Genomic DNA, 22,272 nt, shown 5'->3' on the forward strand with positions numbered 1-22,272 from the left:
GTGCGCTGCTCATCATATGCAGAAGTCAAAAGAGCCGCACAAGACAGGGAAGAATGGAAGAGGAGATTAGATGAAATTGCTGCAAACCAATCCCAGGATTGAAACCAGAGAGAGAGAGTCTTTACTGTGAGCACCGTAAGGTTTTTTTTAAATCAAATAATGCGTAGGAGTCTCTCATAGACAAATGGAGAACGTCAATAGTGAGTGGTTTATTTATGGTCAATAGTGTATTTATTTTGTCTATGGCTTGCGACAGCTGTCTGTTTGGTGTCGTCTTTACCTCTTTTTTAATTAAATTATCACATCGCCGAGTTAAAGATTGTCATTTTGGTGAACTTCAGAGTAAAATATTACGTATAACCTCGATAAATGGTTTTATCTTGCATTTGTCAAAATGGGCAAAGTAATATCCCTAGTCACGCTGGTGACACTTCTTGTATGTGTTTGGCAGACCGATGTACGTGGAATCCTTTATTGTTATTATTATATAAGTTACACACCTACTGACCCTTTCAAATGCCTGAATGACTGCAATTGCAACCAGTTGGCGATGTATTGGCTCGCAGGACCCGGATGGCGTACGTTATTCAAAGTTCGCCATAACATTGTTGACATCTTAATAAAAACGTCGCGTACGTTTTATTTGCGTTACAATCACTTTGTCAAGACAAGAATCTAATCTGATTTAAAACACACGTAAAGTGATTAAATCTAAACTATGCTTGTAAATATTTTTTGTCATTAGTACCCAAATAACCGCCATTGTGGCCACAGCAGTCGTCATTGGCCAGAAAAAAAAGCCAGGAGCTTTTTATGCGTCCGCCACGCGTCTCGGGCCCATTTTTTTATAGTAAAATGTATAACAAAGTGTAGTGCTATAGTTATAGTACGTTAAAATAATTCACGATTCAACTAGTTACTGATAACATAATAATAATAATGTAACATTAAATAAATGACCAACATGTCGTATTTTTGCATCAAGTTTTTTGGTAATTATTCGGGATTGCTGGCCACGCTTAAAATGCGATATTTAAAAAAATAAAACCTTTTATTTTGTATAGAATGACAGCCATTTAAAATAATTTAACTAAGCGTGGCCAGCGATCCCAAATATTAACCGTTTTTTTAACTATGATGATTTTCTCACGTCTACAATTAATTGGAAATTTGATTAATTAATTTGTTGGTGCATTTTTATTAATTGAGTACTGCCCAAGAGCTCCTACGGTTCCCGTCTGGAGCCAGTGAAACTATGGCATCCTAAGGGGTATGTTGTGATGAAGATATTGGGAGGGGAAGGAGATGGGAAGAGGAAGGTGGGCAAGTACCCGGCTATTCCGATCTGGTCACAAAGCAAGGCTAAAATCATTTTGGTAATTATTTCCCTAACCGCTGCACTTTTAGGCACAGATTATTATTAAATGACGCTTTGTTTCAACAACTATTTACATGCAAAAAATAGATTATTAGTTTCTTAATTTGGGTTAATTAAGTAAATAACGCATATTTAGATTGAAATGAAACTATCGCAAGTGTCACTCCATACAAAAGAAAGTCCAAAATGTGGCAAAGGGGTCATTTTATTAGATGGATTTTGAACTTTGATTGAATAAAAATGTTATTATAATACATCTTCAGCGCCCTTGAGGTGATTTCTCACGAAAACGGCGCTATATAAATTAGCCAAATATTATTATTATTATCTTTTACCATCTACCCTGGTGTCAATCCTTGTTTCTTGTAGTAATTTTTTTTATTTTTTTTTTATTTAGTTACTTTTTTAAATAATTAGGAACATTTTTGTATGGCACATGAAATAAAATATATATATAAAATTAAAATTAATTAAGTTGAAAGGAAGCGTAATTTCCATAATTGTGTGCCTATTAAAAGGGCGGCGATTAGTGAAATATTTACTCAATTAGAAGTAAACTTGAAAATGAAAGCGCTATTTGGAATCCACATTACTGCAAACATGAAGTCATTGTATAATCGGTTATAAAAAAAATGCTAAGACTTTTATCTTTCAAATGTTGTCTACAAAACCATCTTAGATCATACGACGTACTTCAAGATTAATACATTAGAAGGCAATTGACTGATCTAAAGCTGGGTCCAGACATGTTCTTTTCTCCGTACCGTACCTCCGTTTCGTATCAGCGTCGCGATCAAGAACGCTAGTTTGGACGCCCGTTCGGTACGGTACGGTGGTACGGCGTCTTGATACGGATAGAGGTACGCTCCGATCCATCGCAAGTCGGTTTTTCGACCCGTTCAAAGGCGATACGGTACGGGTCTGCGCCAGTCTGGACGTGTTCGCGGCGTGCATTGGTCGTGTTCTCTGTCACTACCCGAATCAGCGTGAAAAATGCAGTGGGATAACATAATAATAATATTGTGAAGCTTATCGATGGATATAGGGCCAGGGAAGTTCTGTGGGATCCCGGAAACAGGAATTATTACAATAAAAATATAAAGCAAGATGCATGGGAGGAACTGTCTTTCGAAATGGAGTGCGGTGTCGACGATATGAAGAAGAAGATGGATGCTCTTGATCGCGACGCGGATACGAAATGGAGGTACGGTACGGACAAAAGATGATGCGTCCAGAGTTTTTGGATCGCGACGCTGGTACGAAACGGAGGTACGGTACGGACAAAAGAACATGTCTGGACCCAGCTTAATATGTTTACACAAAATAATTCACGGCCATCTTGATACTGCATTATGTCTGAGAAATATTTAAATATATGTTCCTAATTCACATTGTTTAAAATACCATAGCATGTTTCACCCGAATACATTTAAAAATAATATCGCCTATTTTAGCCCTCTGACCCAAATGTGTCGACTACATAATAAGATGAGAGAGTGTGCTGAAGTATACATTTTCGTCAATAATTTATACAGATTCAGAAAAAATGCTCTGCTGTTACTAAAAAATATGTTGCGCTAATTATATTATGTATTACTTGTGTCTCTATATGTTTATCTTTTGTCTCTTACCTTTCTTTGTACTATTTGTCATTTGAGTGACCTTTTATATAATTTTGTATTTTTATTTGTTTTGCTTTTGAATTTCTATTTAGATGTTTGCTAATTATGTAACCTATGTCTGAGTCAGTGGCGAAACTATAGGGTGGCAGGGCTGGCAAAATGCCTCTTTATTTCTATATTTTGCTGTTTGTTGTTATAGGCCCAGTCTTATGAAGACAGACGCTGCAAATGTGTTTGCCCAAGTCCCTCAGCAGTCATCAATAGCACCCAGGGATCGCACCCAGGATCTGACCGAAAGCTTTACATCGCCAACGTACCGCCAAATAAATGGTAATATACTATTACATAATATTTCAAATGCTTTTTCGGGATTCTTCCAGGAACAAATAGCGGGAAATATACAGAAAAGTGGACAGGATTAATATGCACTTTAAAATAATAAATTAAAAAACACTTTGCATCAGTTTGATAATAATGAAAAGTAAGTATTTCAGTTTCGGGAAATTGAAAATAATGCTTTTCAATTATTCTGGATATATTTTTTGTTAAAATATCGATTGTTTACTTGGCGGCCATTATTATGTCAAAACATGTTGTGAAGAAAAGACGTCAAAGATGCATTTAAAAAAAAATACTTATTTCGGTTATTGAAATAGTTGTTTCTCATTGTTATCTAAGGGTCCGTATAAACATGACAAAATTTCCGCGAGTCGAGCCACAAATTACGAGAAAGGAACAAAGCAACCGCAAGCAGAGTTTCGTGCCATTTGCAGTTGATTCATTCCTTTCCTATAATTCGTGGCTCAGCTCGCTGTAATTTTGTCATCTTTATGTAGCATACCTGATGCAAAGTATTTTAAAAATAAAATGTGCATTTTTTTTTTTTTTTTTTTTTTTTTTTTTTTTTTTTTTTTTTTTTTTTTTTTTATATATACAATAATATTATTATTGGGTTTATAAAAACAGTTTATTTTTAAACAAGTTCTGCTGTGTAATTATTATTACGCGTGACAGCTGTTTCGCCCTCTGAAGGCATTATCAAACTGTGGGTAGCCCACTTACAGACGATAAATTTATATTATTTCTAGGTAGGTATTTTAATTTCATTTACTGATTTCTTAATTGATTTCTAAGTAAAATATCAAAAATTATTAATGGTTATTACCCCAGCAAAGTTTCCCCAATTAGTGTAATGTTTAACATACTTCACAATACTTCACTACATCAAGGTATTGCATTCGGAATTAACTTTTAAACTGCATCCATGGGAATTTGATACCCTGGATTACGATACTCGTGAACACATCGGCGGAATTATATCTGATAAATTCAAAACTCAGGAAAATAAACTTAAAAAACTTGTCGAATCTAAAAATAAAAATGTAAAAGTCAATGAATATCAAAGTAATACAAACACGGAGTTTTATATAAAAACTATTAACCTATCAGGTGAAACTTTTGAAGAAGATGAAATAAATTTACTAGATAAAGGCTTCAAATATAAAATAAATTCAGATATCACTAAAAAACAAATTGAATGTTTGGCAATCGACACAGAAATTTCTCTGTCTAAAATAAAAAATAACGGCTTACCTAAACAAATAACAGCGGATATATTGAGAAAAACTTTGAAATCAACCAGTAAAAATAAAAATAAATTCAATATAAAAGAAACGGAAATTTTAAATGATATTAAAGCCAAAATTAAAAATAGCGACCTCACAATTACTAAAGCGGATAAGGGAAATTCCGTCGTTATATTAAACAAAATTGATTACTTAAATAAAGTAGAAGCATTCCTAAAACCAGAAGACTTTGAAATCTTAAAAAAGGACCCAACGGACAAAATTTCAGTAAACGTGCGCAACCTAATAAATAATTGCCAATCAATATTCCCAAATAAATTCGCTAGAAGAAGTGCAATGGTGATGAATCCAAGGGCTCCTGCATTATACGGACAACCTAAAATTCACAAGTATAATATCCCCATACGTCCCGTGGTTTCTTTTATAAACGCCCCAACGACAATACTCGCCAAAAAACTTAACTTTCTTTTCAAACAACATACTAAATTCTACCCAAAACATAGCGTTAAAAATTCTCTCGAACTTGTAAATAAAATAAAAAACATTAATCTACCGCACAATTGCCAGTTCATATCTTTAGACGTGGTCAGTCTCTTTAGCAATATCCCTATTCAAGAATGCCTTAAAATCATTGAAGATATTTTAGACGAATCTAATATAAACCCAGTTACTAAAAAAGACTTATTCGATCTATTTAAAATTTGTGTTGAAACTAACTACTTTGAGTTTAATGATAAATTCTATCAACAAAACGACGGATTACCAATGGGATCGCCCCTCAGTCCACTTCTTGCAGAAATATTCATGGATTACATTGAAAAACAAATTTTAAATTCAATCTTTAGCAAACACATAATATACTATGTTCGTTATGTTGACGACATTTTGGTCTGTTGGAAAGGTACCAACAGACAATTAGATCTTTTTGTCACATTTGCTAACTCCATCAACCGTAAAATCTGCTTTACGGTTGAAAGAGAGTGTAATAATAAAATTAATTTTTTAGACCTAACTATCGGTAGAGAAAATAATAAACATACGTTTGAAATTTTCCGTAAGCCTACGTTTACAGATACGACCATTAATTATAAATCTTTACACCCATGGTCACATAAATTATCTGCCTACCACTCAATGGTACATAGGCTTACTAATATCCCACTTGACAAGAAAGCATACGAGAAGGAAAAAAATACAATCCTAACTATTGCTAAAAATAATGGCTTCAAGGGTAGAGACATTGAAAAAATAATTAATAATAACAAACACAAAAATAACCTTAAATTAATTTACCCAACGACTAATAATAAGACGAATAATAAATTCGGGTGTTTAGAATTCATCGGACAGACATCTAATAAAATTGCCAAAGTCCTCAAAAAGTGTGGTTTAGATATTGCCTTCCGCACAAATAACAACTTAGGATCATCTCTTAAAAACTCAAAAAGTAAGGTACTCAAATTACAAAATAGTGGCATTTATAAACTCCAGTGTGACGAATGCAACGCTGTTTATGTTGGACAAACGGGCCGGTCCTTTAACACTAGGTTTAAAGAACATATAAGATCTTTTAAAAATAATAATAAAATACAATCTCAATTTGCCAAACATCTCCTAGATGAAAATCACTCACTTAATGATAATAATAAACCAACTCCGTTACACATACAAAATAAAGGCCGTAAACTGAATCTTTTAGAGCAGTTAGAAATTAACAAAAACTCTAATAATCCAAAAGCTATTCTAATTAATGAACAAACAAATATAATTCGTTCACCCCTACTAGATATCTTCAAACCTAATGCAAATATGAGTGCACTATGAAGTACTTAATTATGCTATTAAAATAACCCTATGAGTCATCGTTTGGGAATAACTAACATAAAGACATTCAGTCAAATTTAAACATTACACTAATTGGGGAAACTTTGCTGGGGTAATAACCATTAATAATTTTTGATATTTTACTTAGAAATCAATTAAGAAATCAGTAAATGAAATTAAAATACCTACCTAGAAATAATATAAATTTATCGTCTGTAAGTGGGCTACCCACAGTTTGATAATGCCTTCAGAGGGCGAAACAGCTGTCACGCGTAATAATAATTACACAGCAGAACTTGTTTAAAAATAAACTGTTTTTATAAACCCAATAATAATATTATTGTATATATAAAAAATAAAAAAATAAAATGGAGTTCTACAAATTAAACTTAATAACAATAAATAAAAATGTGCATGTTAACCGTGGCCCATTTTGTCCTATTTTATTTAAGAATAGATATTTAACCATTCTGGTTTTAAAATATTTTTACCTAAAACTGACACTAAAACTTTGGAATGATCTCGAGGTATCTAAAATGTGTTACATATTTCTTTCTTTTGAAATTGTTGTAAAAAAATATATAACTTTTTCGAAACTAGATAATATTATCTTTGAAATAAACATTAATATTTCAAAAATTTTATAATTTTTATACAAAATACGAAAATGTCGACAAAAAAAATTACCAGGAAATTTTGACTCGAAAATTCCATAATATTGAAAGAATTCAATGTTTACAAAACACATTCCTTTTATTCAGTGATTTAGTGAGAAAACTGTAACTTCACTTTTTATGTATACAATAAAAAATCTAAATAATTTTATCTTTCAACTGTCAATGAAAAAATCCCGCCAATTTGTAATCATACACTTTTTTGGATTTTATCCATGTAATAAATATTTGAGACAAACTGAGAAGAATAATTATTTATCTTTCCAACGACAAACAAATCACATATCTACGCATTATAGAAAAAAAACTTTTATAATATATGGACGTTCGGTCAGTCCTGTCCTTCCAAGCCTCTATAGGAATATGATGTTTGTGGCTAGTAATGCCACAAACATCAGTATATATTTTAAACAAATCTATATGAATTAAGTTGTTTATTTTTCTTCGGATTATATTAATTTTAACCAAGCGTTCAGTGTTTAAGCTTTAGTTAGTTCGTAAGTTTATTGTGGTCTCGTTTAATTGCAGCAACTGCGTTGGTGTGATTCTGCCAAGCGTTGGGGATGAGATTAAAGGACGGGAACAGGAGTTCTGTCCCAGATGTGAATGCATTTATGAAAATCGTAATACAACCATCATCAAAGTAAGAAATTATTGACTATATAATAGTAAAATATTTTTTAATTTGTAATGATACACCTCACAAGAGCACTCCTGTCCCTGGTGTGAAGACAAGGGATCTACGTCACCACCTGGTTGGGCAGCATTGTGAGGCGGGTTAAAGCAGGGGCTGTTGGAAGGGATTTATTAATGCGGGTCTTGAAAAGTCTCGGATTATTTATATTTTAATTTTTTGATTACAGAAATAAGGTAAGTACGTATATAATAGGATTTACATTAGGTTTTTACATAATAGGAGATTTGAATGCTGCACTTCCATGGAAGTGTTGGTGTGTGGTTGGAAGAGGAGTGTACAGTACATTATTGTAGTTATTTATCAGTAATTAATAATATTATAGCCACATGTGTTATGTGCCGTAGTAAGTACATTGCAGTGAATACATTACTAAATATGATAAAGAGAAAACAGATGCCTCTAGCCCTTTCTACATGTGAGCCGACTTAGACAAAAACAAGTCAACATCAATTGTGAACGGGCTTTGCGCTTAAATTATTAATTATTATTTCTTTTAATTTTTCAATCCTCATAAACGCGATGAATAGGTTAAGAGGTGTAATAAAAAATATGTTTTGTAACAAATTCCACTAATTAATGTGTGGTGACCAGATAACTCATTAAAATGACAATTCAACATACTATTAAAAAGTGATATAAAGTTATGAAAAGTGTTGAAACAAAAACTAGGTTTCGTAGGTTAAGTTTATAAGTTAAATTTTATTTCATCACTTTTAATGACTTTATATCACTTTTTGAATTGTCACTGTGTTGATTTATCATGTGAGTATTCAAATATGAGGTTATTTACAGCACAGCTTTATTTTCCAGGTTGTTGTAATCATTGTTATCTGGGTGATAATGCTCCTGGTAGTGTACATGGGATTCCTCATCTGCTTGGATCCACTGCTAAACAAAAGGGCCAAATCCTCTTACCAGGAACACACTAATGAAGAAGTAAGTGCACAACATATGGTCGTTGCGCTTGCAAGACCGGCTATGTGAGTTTTACCTAATTTTACAGGGGAAGCAAAAACTTCCCAGTTTTTCTATTCAGATGCATCAACAAACAACATTTGAATGAGTTTTGTGTGATTACGGTTAAACTTATTCACAGCCTAGATTGGGCCTGATTCCTTGATTTTTTAGGTAAAAAAAACATTTTGGCTGTAATCTGGCACATAGCCATTTTTGCAAGCGTAACAATGATATATACGAGGCGTATCCAGAAAGTAAGTGTACTGAATTTTTGTACGTTACAAATCTTTTTATTGAAACAAAAAAATTACATGATTACCGTAGTACATATGTAAGCTATTTTTAGACATAGTCGCCATTCCTCTCAATGCAGGTGGTGAAGCGGGGTATCAATTTTTGATGCCTTCCTCGAAGAAGTTTCCCGCCAACCCCTTCGTCCACTTCTCCACCTCCTCCTTTACCTCCTCGTCGGTTGAAAACCTTTTTCCACCCATGTTCAGCTTCAGGGAGGTAAAGAGATAATAATCTGAAGGTGCTAGGTTAAGGGAATGCGCGGGGTGGTTCAGGATATCCCATTTAAACGAAGCAAGCAGTTCCTTCGTGGCGTTGGCCGTGTGTGGTCTGGCATTGTCGTGCAGCAGGCTGACTCCCTTTGTCAGCATGCCTCTCCTCTTGTTATGAATCGCCTTCCGCAATTTTTTTAGGGTCTCACAGTATCTTGCAGAGTTGATGGTCTCCACTTGAGGCAGATATTCAATCAAAATTATGCCTTGACAGTCCCAAAACACGGATGCCACGATTTTCTTGGCTGAAATTGTGGTTTTGAACTTTTTGGTGGAGGGTGAAGAGGTGAGAACCGTTTTTAAACTCGCGATACCACTTGTACACACTCGTACAATTCATAGCTTTATCACCATATGCAGTTTTAACCTCATTATAAACCTCAAACGGAGGTTTTTCCTTCCAAACGAGATAACGGATGACGCCGCGTATTTCGCATTTGGCGGGAGATTGGATTGACATTTTTCACGAAACGTGTTGTCGCGTTGACACTTCTCAACGTACTGACCTTGAACAGGTCTCGTTGCGGAGGGGAAGAGTCAGACTACACGTAAGTGTAGCCAACATATCGAAAATAAAATTCATTCTTTCTGGATATGCCTCGTACATATACGCGTACCATATTTTCACACATCTATGAGCCAGACTATAGATGTATGAAAACACCGAAGTTTGAAACTTGAATGACATCTAGTCGACAGTTTACACACTAAATGACAGAACATAGATTTGATGATATGAAGTGGAAATTAACCCAAGTGGATTAATTTTTGGTGCAAGTCTTAATATTTTTTGTCACTCATTACGCAACCAATCCAGGTATTTTGTATTGATGTGGAGAAGTCGTGAACTCCACCAAAAACTTGTACATATCTTGACTTGAGATTATCTTTATTGTCTTTTGTGCCCTATTTTTGTCATGTTAATATATAATCTGTAATATTTGTTTCTCCTTGTATTAACTTCCTGTAGTATGTACATATTATATTGTAATTGGACATAGTGTGTTAATAAATAAAATAGAGTTCATTTTAATTATGCACAATCCGTCTCCTTAGTAACTAACTAACTAACTAACTAACCATCACGCCGTTTCCCCGCAGGGGTAGGCAGAGAGGACGGACCGCCAAACAACTCGGTCTTGGCACACACTCCTTGCCTCATTCACATTCATACATCGTCTCATACATACTCTTCTATTATTCTGACTCTTGACATGGCCCGACTCGAGTATCTGATTCACTTGATCGTGCCATGTCTTCCTCGGGCGTCCCCGACTTCTGCTACCATTCACATTTGCATCATATATCCTCCTTACACTCCTATCTTCGCTCATTCGCTCTACATGCCCAAACCATCTAAGCGTCCCTTTCTTAATCTTACTCATTACGCTTACATCAGCCTTGCACTCTTTGCGGATCTCCACATTCCTCACACGATCAAACATGGTTTTACCACACATACGCCTCAGGGATCTCATTTCAACAGCATTTAATCTACTTTCATCCTTTCTTTGCCAGTTCCATGCCTCACTTCCATACATCAAGGTAGGTACCAGCACTCCGTTGTGGACTGCTAACTTCGCTTCTTTGGACAATTTTTTGTTAGCGCCTACGGCGTTTAGTCCTCCATTAACGGAATTACCTGCATTTACCCTTCTTTCGATATCTCTGTCAGCCTTCCCATCTCTCGTAAACATACTTCCTAAATACACAAACTCATCCACCTGCTCCAAGTATTCCCCATTCACAATTATATTGCACACTGTTTTCGTACTCTCTCTTTCAAACACCATTACTTTAGACTTACTTACATTCATCATTAACTCATTCTTCATGCATACTTCGTTCATCCTAGACACGAGAGACTGTAGATCATCTATACTATTAGCAATCAGCACCGCATCATCAGCATACAACAGGCAACATACTTTCAAATTATTCAAATTCGCGCCCAATCCCACCTCTTTCAATTCTTGCATACAATTATCCATGTATAGATTGAATAACCACGGTGACATTATTTAAGATAATTTTGTGCCTCTTTTTAAGGATGAAGGATCCATCAGTCCCGGTGGGCCAGCGCACCCCATGGGCACCCGCGGTAACGTCCTCAACCGCGTCGGCCACCAACAGGACAAGTGGAAGCGCCAGGTGCGGGAGCAGCGCCGCAACATCTACGATCGCCACACAATGCTCAACTAACATCCTCATCCACATCTAATCAGAACTCATTGTTATCCGCTTCCTGTTTTACGAATGAAGCATCAAACATATTTATTATTATTTTTGTGATATTTTAAGTTTATATATAAACACTGAAAGAAAACTTATATGTATTATTTGTATTGTTATGTAGTTCCCTTATTCAAATGTAACTTGTGTCACACTTTCAAAACTATTTTCATTCGTAATATGTTTTGTATAATGAACAGCGTTGCTTTTTATTTGCAATGTGTATGTATATATGTAGCAGAAGAACTAATGAACAAACAAATAAAATTTGCAATGGTAGCCCCAATATGTATGTACAGTAATATTACCACAGAATGCATAGATTTGTATGTTGATCTAACTTAGACATATAAATTGATAGATTTGCCTTAATATGAAATCCGGGTATCTTTTCCACAAACTGGACCATACCATGTGACCATATTTTTGGCATCAGAAGAGTTAGAGAATACTTTGATTAATCTACAACAAATTTTATTCTTCTGTTGAATGCCGAAGAGTGCAAAAAATTCAAGGCCCTTTAATCTTTGAGTTGACAACTCTGGCCATTCTGGACATTGAAATAACCAGACCATGTGCAGAAAAGTAAAGTTCGCTAAAGTGTGGCAGCAGTTTGCAGTGCAGTCCACTGTTGGACTTTTCTGCGCAGAATCGGAATGTTTGATTGCTTAGAGTAGGAATGTTCGATTGCGTAGCAACGCAAAAATGAGTGAAGTGAGTAAATTATAACACATATGTAAAGTGTCTAACTAAATAGTGCAACAAAATATTCGATTTTTGAAACAAGCCCGAACTTTTGTTTACCCGATTTGCGATTTGTAGTAATTTTTTTACACAGCTGGAAATTTGCGCGCTACTGTAAAAAGACTTGTAATTCATAAACAGGTTTTATTTTTAACAACCAAATATTGATATTAAACACAGTGCAAATTATCTTTATATTGTCAGCTTCGTTTATTGACAAATCACAAAAAGGGACACAGTCACACCACCTCCCCACTCCGCGTACTCGCTTTGTTCTCCTTTCCCTGATGGGCTGGTCCATCAATTTGAATGTCTATAAAATGTAACTAATTTTATTTTGCTGTTTTTTTTCAATGTACATAATATCTATCATGCTAAGCTTAAAAAGTACAGGTCAAAACAACGACTTTTCAATAGAGCGATTTCAAATTTATGAACTGTGAGTGAAATATATTTTTTATTTTGATACCACGTGAAGATATTGTCACAGAAATTGAAAAATCAAAAAAAAATTTTAACTCATACTGTTTATACCAAGCATGATAGATATATTATTTGCGCATTTTTTTTTACATTATTGTACCATCATGCGTCCCCCTTACCTTCAAATTTGTAATTTTAATCTATTATATTAATCAACTGTGTATTATATGTTTAAATTTTATATTTAATAAAATTATTGAAATGTCACATCCCATTATTTAACTATTTGCGATAAGATACTTTGAAAGGAAAAAAAAGCGATTTCTAAGGTTTAAATTGTAATATTTTTTTGTGAGAAAATAAAATATTTTTTAAGAATTGTGAATTGAATATGGAGCAGTGGCTGCTACAACTATTATATTCATACATATTATGTTTGCTGTCTGATCCAACTACAAACCTAGTTCCATTTCCAAAATATACCATACAGGGTGTCCTGGGGTAAAGTGTACTAACTTCGGTAGGTGATTCTACATGATGGTAGAAGTAAAAAAGATAAATAACTTTTTTCGAAATTCCAATTTTTTTTCCATAAAAGAATATTTATTTTCCATTACAAATAATTTAACCCTTTTTACCTAAAAACTATTTTAAAACATTGGAATTTCGAAAAAAGTTATTTATTTTTTCTACTTCACCATGGAGAATCACCCCCCGAAGTTAGTGCACTTTACCCCACTCTGTATAATCTATCATTTTAAAAATATAAATTTTGTGACGCAGATCCTCTAATTTTAACTTCATGAAAAGCACATTTTTCTCTTAATGATATATAGGAGTTTATTTTAAAAAATAGACACCAATGTATTATTTTTTTTCCAAAAATTAACGATTTTGTATTGTGATTTGTTGTAGTTCAATAATGGCTACCAGATGGCATGAAAAATGCTAATTCATATAAATAATGCGAGTTATGAGGTATTGGCAGTAATATATAAGAAATTTAACGTTAAAAGTCTACGACAGACTGCGAAACTTCTGCAGTCACTGGATTGTACAGTTTAATTAATACGGAGAAGGAAAACGAAGGTGATGCAAAGTGCAACGGAAATGCAAATTGCTCTTCTGCTTAAGCGCTTGTTATATGCCAGCGGATTTTCTCAAACTGTCAAAATCTCTTCATTTTTTTGTCGCTAGAGGGCGGTAGTTGTACATTAATGAACTTGTCAAAATACAACGTCAAATGTGCGTTCATCATGTCGCCAACATCACGTACGCAATCGGAAATCGGAAATATTAAGTAAAACAAACAGCTTAGTAAAAAGGTATGACTTATTTGCAGAACCTACTATTTTGGTAAAGCATTTACTTTGACATTTTTTATAAATGTTTATCATTCACTTGCTCGATCAGATTTATCAGATTTGAACGGCTTTTGGCTTTACGAATCGCATTTAAAAACATTTCCTATACAAAGAAAGCTTGTTTTGCACGGTGTTCGGAAACTCGTGGTATAAACGGTATAACTTGTGAATGAATCTACCTTTCATTTAAAGTCAATTTTGGGTTATGATTTTTTTTAATTTGAGCTTTCGTTTTCGAGAAAATCGAAGGCGGATTTATTTGGTAGATTTAAAAATTTTATATTTGATAGAATATCTATACATATTAATAATATTGACCTCGAAAAATAAAAGAAAGTTTTTTTAAAATTTATATATTTGTTAAATTATACAGTGTTAACTAAATAATAATCTGTTTTAACCATGGCAGTAGCTATCGTGCAAGGCATACTAGTACTGTATCAAAATATAACTAGCCGTTGGAAATAATAGTTATATTCATTTAACGACCAACGCTATTGAAAAAAATTACGTCAATGGGTTGAAATATAATACCTAAATACAAATATTACTCAACGAATCCACGATTCGACCTACTGTTTAACCTTTTGAATGCCAGTAGGTAGAAGTGTAGATGTGCACAGCAGGCCGTGAATTTTTAATCGAAATAAATCATTTTTAAATCTTATTTTTATAAATTAACAACATTACACCTTGAAAGGATATTTAAATGACTTACCAAATTTATTCAATATTCAAGAAAAAAAAAAAAAAAAAAAAAAAAAAACGGGACATTATGTATGATACAGAGGCTCAAAGAAGAGCGAGTAAACTCGCTATTTTTCTATGGCTGGCCTGCTGGGCACGGCCAAGAATGCGAGTAAACTAGCGCTTGGCACAGAAGCGGTTAAGATGTATTGACGCGTAGTAAATATATGAAATTGTGAATCATTTAAATTTACTGAATTTAAAGTTACTGTTCTTTATACAAATAGAACGGCGTCATATGCGCCTCACAATTTTTGCCTCATTTGGGTGTTTAAAATGTTACCTGGCTATTATAGACTTAGAGGCCTTGTGTTTTCTCGGTAGGGAAAAAATTGTTTCCTAAAAAACCCTTATTATTTGGAACTTTACAACACAATACATAGATAGAATACCTTTGATTTGACAAAGTGTGAATGGTTACGTGTGTATACGCAGAAAGGTGATATAATCGTAAATTTACTTAAAAAGTTTTTTTTGTCTGCTTAATCTAAAGATAAAAAAAACAGTAATAAACTTGTTTACTCCTTATATTAATACGCCTTACCATGTAAGGTCGGAACAGTGAAAAACTTGACTTGTTATCACTTAAAATTGCCGAATTTACCAAACTAAAAATGATTTGGCGTGAGATGGTAATTTTTGGTTTGATTACCAGACGCGCCATATGAAAAAATGTTCACTCTCACAAATGAATCAGAGCGACAGTGAATTTTCACACACACTTGCATAAAGGGCACGCAAATCAACATCGTGACGTTCGTGTTTAACGGTTAGGAAAAGGAACGCACATTGAATATTGTATTTTATGCGTTTCAAAGAATATGACAGTTCAAAAAATACAATGCGACAAATTTACGTGAAAAAAGAGTATTTGTGAGTACTTTCCGTTTTTGTAGCTTTCTTAGATTATTGCAATGCTTTAAGTGAGTCGGTATTCTACTTTTAGACCCAGAAATGAAACATTTTGATGGCATTTTAGAAATATATACGCCGTGAAACAGGGAGCGATAGTTTCACCACCGTTATCGGGGGCTTCTCTCCCGTAATGAGTAAAAGACCGTGAAATGTGTTGAAAATTTGGTGCAAGATGAAGTATTTATTTAATTGTTAATATCCTCAGATATCATAACGATAATAAGAGGCCGTACTTCTAAAGATGTGTGTATTATATACATATTTTAAATTAAAAATATTGTGTAAAACTGTTATTAATGCGATAATCATGGATCGAAGTTTTAAAAGTGGGTTGTATGGTGTATCAATGTTTTTATTTTTTATAGTCGAATGCCTACAACAACTACAAAAAAAAATAGGCAGACTGAAAAATAATAGTCCATTAATTGGTAACAAAAAATATGAAGTCTGAGAATGACATACGAAAGGTAGTATTAAGCCGTTTTAGAGAGCCGTTTTCCAGCAAGTCACCATTCTGCCCTATAATCCACTCTTAAGTATCCATGACCTGGGAACCTCTCTGACATGAGGAAGCAAACTATTGAAGGTGCTCATCATTTTCTTTCTCTCTTGAATCTTTCTGATAGGTCTTTTCTTTTAAGTATACAAATTTTTAATGTTTCTTGTCCATTATTGCTAATTATAAACGACATTCATCAGCTTTCGCCTTTTTCTACTCACTGTAATGAGGAGTTGGATGGTTTCTTAGTAGATGGTGATTGATATTAATTTGTGGTATCCTAGATATCAGTATGAGGTGTTACAGTATATTACACACAGATAGTACATGTAACAGTAAGGTGCTGTTAATAATACAGAAATTCAGGGAGTGACAAATACTATTGCTACCAAGGTCGGGGGCCCAGAATTATTACTACTGCCTGCTAATTAAGGACACTGAAAACTCAAAAAAGATTAAAAAATACTTATTATAAAATTCCAAAGTGTTTTTGTTGGTCCTGGAGTTTTTATTGGAGTTATGAGACAACAGGAGTTACAATATTGATTTTGATTGTGCCCAAATAAAGAAGATTCTGCATGGTTATTTATAATTTTGTTTTTGTAATGTTCATTTAATGAACAATTGACCCAGGCGTAGTGTGTTCAATTCCTCGACTGGCTAAGTCCTCCATCACAACACAAGCAACATTTTCCGCTTACTGTGGTGGTAGTAGGAGATTTTCAAATATTGTCAGGTTATTCGTAACCCGGAAATGTTTATCTTTCTTTTTAAAAAAAAAAAAAAAAATTATTTGTAGATAACTGGCATATTAGGTGTCCTCCTTCATTACATTATCAAATCCCTTCCTACAGCTCCTAACTCAACCCATGATATATTACCCATGTTTGTTCACTGTAAAGACTTGGGTGCTCTTCTGAGGTACCACTTTATTAATTAATTAACACCAGATTATTAATTAAAAAGAATTGTACAAATACTATATTTAAATACAAATACATCTACCCTTGAAGGCTCTTCTTCCGCAGGGATACGCAAGTACTCAAAACGTCGAAACTAGAATGCTTTTATGACCTCACTCACAACCAAACAGTTTGTGAGTGAGATGAGTCATTTTTATATACTGTCATTCCTTGCTGATTGTTTTGTTACAAGCATTGTTACAAAATGTCTAAAGTCTCAACAACATGTGTGGGAATCCCCGTCTGGTAGCTGGAGACTGTCGGCGTCAACGAGTTTTCAAATGTCGGCAATGTGTGCCTGTGTAGGAACCTCCCCGCAGAAGAATGGCGGTAGTCACCAAGATACTTGAGTCATCCAGTATTTGATACTAACGGAAGATACAATGGAGTAACAGAAGAAGGGCCGAAGAATTAGACTGCCTCTAGAAATACCTCCTGACCTCCTGGCCTGCAGACCTCCTGGCCTACTGACTCCCTCCAGTTCGGGTTGGCCTCCATCAGAAACACATTCAATTTGTGGCATTGATTCATTGACAAACTACATACATTAGGAAATTAAAATTTGCATGGAATATAGCTTGCATAACCTCACAATTTATTCAGTTGGATTTTATTTTATCTTTCTCTCAAGGCATAAATAATACCAGTTCAAAGATATGATTTGAGATTTTCACGGCCAAAAACATTATCGTGATTTATTTTTGGGGTATAATGCTATGTGGCATTTCCTCCTTCTTTAGTTTCGGACAGCTTTACGGTGTCCATCATGTAGGTTAATATTTAGAAGAAAAATAAATACAATGTGATATCTAAGATTATTTCAAAATAAAGTTCAATTTCATCATTAATGCTTCTGATTTCTTCGTCGATTAAAAAAAGATCTTCCTTGGTAAGTATAAAAACGATGTTCAAATGGAAAACTATTAAGTACGTATTTATATAAGAATTATATGTGACATGGGTTACTTATATATAATAATTATTGACATTCTAACTTAAATACTGGCACATAAATATATATATTTTTGTTAGTAGATAAATAACTTTCAAAGTTAAAATTTTCATGCAAAAATGGTTTTTCGCTTAAATATGAAGAAAAGAAAACGAAGTTAGTCTACCATGCTTCATAAAAACAAAGTCAAGCTGTAGTTGCTTTGCATAGGGCAAATTGATTACATTATTAATTCAACCAAGGAATAAATAGCCCATTTTTTGGCAGCACCAATTAAATTTGTTGATGGCTGCGGGCCTATTGTCAATAGCCATTTATTGTGAAAGATTAGTATCAAATAATTACACTCATTTCTTCACTGAGGGAGATATATTAATTTTCTTTCTGGAGACACGGTGGATTACTGTAAGATTTCAATTAGAAATGTGTAGGTATTGTGTTGAAAATAGATGCCACTAATTTTATATTTTTCCGGAATAATCTGAATCAATATTCTAAGCAATCGTAATCAAATAATGGTAATTTATTTTATATTTTGAGGATTAATATAATAATAAGAATATTGATTCTAAACAAACGTCATCAAATAATGGTGATTTATTATGAAGATAGATAAACATGACTCAATTTGTCAAAAAAAGGAAAAGTAATGCTATTGACATATTATTTGCGACACACTCATGGCTTGGCCTATTTCAGCATGTCTAGCGACCGATATTTTGAAATAGGCCAAGCATCGAGAATATAGCATGGTCTGTCCAGGTACAATACTATTTCATAGAATGGGCAATATGATAATGATGAATTTTGATAATAAAAATAGCCAATTAGATAATAAGCCGAAGGGTTCTTGTAAATTAATATAACTGCAATAAAATAACGCATTCATTAATATAATTTTTTTTTTACAAATTATAAGTAAATATGTACACACTTTACCAACGAAATCCTCTACTAGATTCCGACCTGGGAGACCTCTCTTTCTGTTACATGCGTCGCTTATGAGTAAGAAAGAGAAGAAACAGCAAAGCTCTCAGCAGTTGTATAGAAAAATATATCTCCTACTGTCAATGTAAAAATAATAATTATTTGAAATTTAGAACAATTATATTGGTAACATTGATTGAAAACTGGCAAAATCTATGAACTTGCCATAAAGTTTTGTGCAGTTTTGTGGTTGAAGCAGTTGAATGGAATTTTAGCGAGCGATCAGACCAAAGGCGTCGGAAGTGCTAAAACTTAAATTTTAAGTAATGGGGTGGATTCTAGTGCCCAGCATGAAGCCATCCGGCCATTGCAAATCGAATTGTTGCCGTTGTGCGAGATGTATAAAGTTTCATATCAAGTGGATAGGTGTTACCGATAGTTTCGTGTATGTAATTTTTAACATTTTCATTTCAATGTTTTAAATTTTTCCAAAGTTAAGCGTATTGTTCTTTTTTACATTTACAAACCAAGTAGATTGGTCAGTTGGATTATGAATAACCATTTGAGTTTAATAACTATGTCGAGAGAGATTGTAAAATATACAATAAAATTCCATTTTCATTAAACCAAAGTTAAAAATTTACTATTTTTATATCAATTTTCGACCTAGTTGCGCAATCTCTAGGGCGGGCTAGTAGCCAATTTCAAAGATTTTTTGTTTTGTTTTGTTGATTAATTAACCTTCCTCTCTAGGGACTTGAGTCAACCGCCCTAACAACTGCACCAAAACCCAATTGGGTAAGGACGCCATTTATTTCGTATATTAATTAGCTGCTGTAATCCCATCAAATCTCAGAGAAATGAGTATAGTCACTTGCAGTTCTGCACATGAAACCAAGCATTTTTATAGTTTTATTGATTATTTCATTGTTACTATTGTTAGTATATAAAGATATAAGTACAAGTTCTACTATTCGCCGACTGTTAGAAAATACTCGTATTGGTTTTTTTTTTTCATTCATGCCCTTTTTGGGCTTTTTCATTTTATTTCGTTACATGCGCGATAGGTACAACCACTCGAGTGATATTATGCCAAGTTTGCAAAAACTTTTGAGCGATAGCTTGCCATAATGTCCCATATTTACAGAACCTAAAAATATGGGATTAACGGAGAAATCTAGGTGGATTCATCAGCATTAAACCGCAGTAAGCAGTTTCATATGTTAGTTTGAATGTTGACGATAGATAAATTTCGCACGTAGACTGGTTGTGATGAATCAGCAGCTCAGTTATACTAACCAAACGATGTGTTTTATTCGTTTTTAAAATACGACTTATAATTTCTACATTTAAAAATCTTCTTAGGACAGGTTCTTCTTCTTCTTTCGTATGGTGGGGGGGTCAGAGGGGGACATTTAAGTCTATGAGCCATTCTAGGACCTCAGGCGTCGCAATGTGAACCTCATCAATCCCGCCGGGGAATGAATGGAGCGGGCATTCGTTGACCACATGTTCGGTGGTCTGAACCGCACCACACTCACATGCGGCTGTGGGAGCAACAAGGGAGCACCTTAACCTATTGATGGCGGACCAGGTTTTGCGAGGCAATGAAAACCCAGGCTGTCTCTCTTTTTGTCTCTTTTGCGCTTTTTTGCATTCCCTCATATTCCCTCAGTGTTGCAATTTCTCGCCTGATGTTTGGCGAGGTTATGTTTGCAAGTACGGGGAGCCAAGGGAGAGGAGTAGATTTTAAAGTCCCGCTGATGGTTCGCATTGTGGCATTAAGCTGAACGCCATGGAAGTGTGGACGCTTCTAGCCCATACTGGAGCACAGTATTCAGCCGTTGAGAAAACCAGGGCAATGGATGCTGTTCTGAGCGTGTTAGCGTCGCATCCCCAGATAGTTCCAAATGTTCTAGCTAGCTTATTAACTTGTCCTAGTTTTTTTTACCCACTGTTTCCATGTGTTGCCGGTAGTTCAAGCTCCGGTCCAAGATAGCAAGGGTGGGGGTCATGGTAAATATCTTTTCCATCAAACTGAACAAAGAGTTTGGCATTCGCTTGTGAATTGCTAAGATGGAAATCTGTCGCAACTGTTTTCGACTCATTTGGCATTAGTCGCCAATTGAGGAAATATTCTTCCATAGCCTTTAGGTCAGAATTGAGGATATATTCTGCTGCTGGGTTTTGGCTTGAGCTGTGACGGCGATGTTATCTGCTTAAGCAAATTTTTGGCCTTCCTGTGACAGGTATAAACATGTTTAAAAAAAAACAGCGCCATCTGTTGGACGTAAAAACAAGACGCGTTTTTGTTTCTCTATCTGCATAGAAAAAATGAGCAGCAGCAACGCGTGGCGGGATACAGCTAGTATATAATAAAAGTTATGTATTCGAAATCAGCATTTGTTGATCTATATGATGATTATTTTTTAAATCGTAATATTTTTCACTTATGTTCCTTATTCTAATGAATCAGCTAAATATGATTACTATGTCTACTATACTATCATATGTTTGATGGGTGGATTGTCTCTGATCTTGTCGTATACTTTCATAGATGGTGCTAATTTAAATATTTTAGGAATAATCACTTTTTGCAAGTTATGCTTTTTTTTTTTTTTTTTTATTAAATATCAAAAATAATATACAAAAATCAAAAAGTCCCAATAAACTACTTTAAAGTAGTTTGTCATTGGGTGCTTTTAACTTAAACAGATTATATCAAATGTATACATTCATATCATGAGAGGTGTAATACAATAAAAATAAAAACAAAAAACAATTAAAGCGTATGCAGTTAGAAATAGTTTGTATTAGAGTCTAGTACAAACTATTTCTTTCAGCTAGCCAATTTTTCAACAAAAATTTTCTTTTTATATTTGTACATTTTTTGATTTCTGCAGGTAACATATTTAAACAATTTGGTATCATGTAGTCTAGCGTTCTTTTTCCATATTTGTTTACATGCTTTGGTACGATTAGTCCTTCATTTAATGTAAATCGAGTATTGTAAGTGTGTTCCAGTCTATTTATGTACATAGGGCTATTTATGTGCTGAAAAATTATTTTATACCACATAATTGCTCTTACCGAGAGGATTTTCAGATTTTGATAAAGGTGTGGAACATTATGCCTTTGTTCATATAAACTTTTATGAGCTAATAATTTAACAAGAGAATTTTGAACTGCTTGAACATGATTTATAT

General features: G+C 34.0%; 1 protein-coding gene across 1 annotated transcript; it reads left to right on the top strand.

Annotated features, from left to right (window-relative positions):
* Window positions 1-236: 236 nt before the first annotated feature.
* On the top strand, window positions 237-11,627 carry LOC149412530 (uncharacterized protein CG1161). Its single transcript, XM_089645838.1, has 5 exons — window positions 237-457; window positions 3,200-3,330; window positions 7,613-7,727; window positions 8,592-8,717; window positions 11,351-11,627. Exons 1-5 carry the CDS (start codon window positions 395-397, stop codon window positions 11,501-11,503), a joined length of 588 nt encoding a protein of 195 aa, XP_089501964.1. The 5' UTR covers window positions 237-394; the 3' UTR covers window positions 11,504-11,627.
* Window positions 11,628-22,272: the final 10,645 nt, after the last annotated feature.

Source organism: Hesperophylax consimilis, chromosome 23 (genome assembly GCF_061612785.1).
Source record: "Hesperophylax consimilis isolate HC1 chromosome 23, BYU_Hcon_1.0, whole genome shotgun sequence".
In the NCBI taxonomy this organism is placed as follows: domain Eukaryota; kingdom Metazoa; phylum Arthropoda; class Insecta; order Trichoptera; family Limnephilidae; genus Hesperophylax; species Hesperophylax consimilis.

Bases quoted from the DNA above. Each gene is read 5' to 3' on its own strand.
- LOC149412530 (XM_089645838.1), top strand. From the start codon at position 395: ATGGGCAAAGTAATATCCCTAGTCACGCTGGTGACACTTCTTGTATGT. The intron at 458-3,199 runs GTACGTGGAATC...TTGTTGTTATAG, and splicing joins TATGTGTTTGGCAGACCGAT to GCCCAGTCTTATGAAGACAG. The intron at 8,718-11,350 runs GTAAGTGCACAA...CCTCTTTTTAAG, and splicing joins AGGAACACACTAATGAAGAA to GATGAAGGATCCATCAGTCC.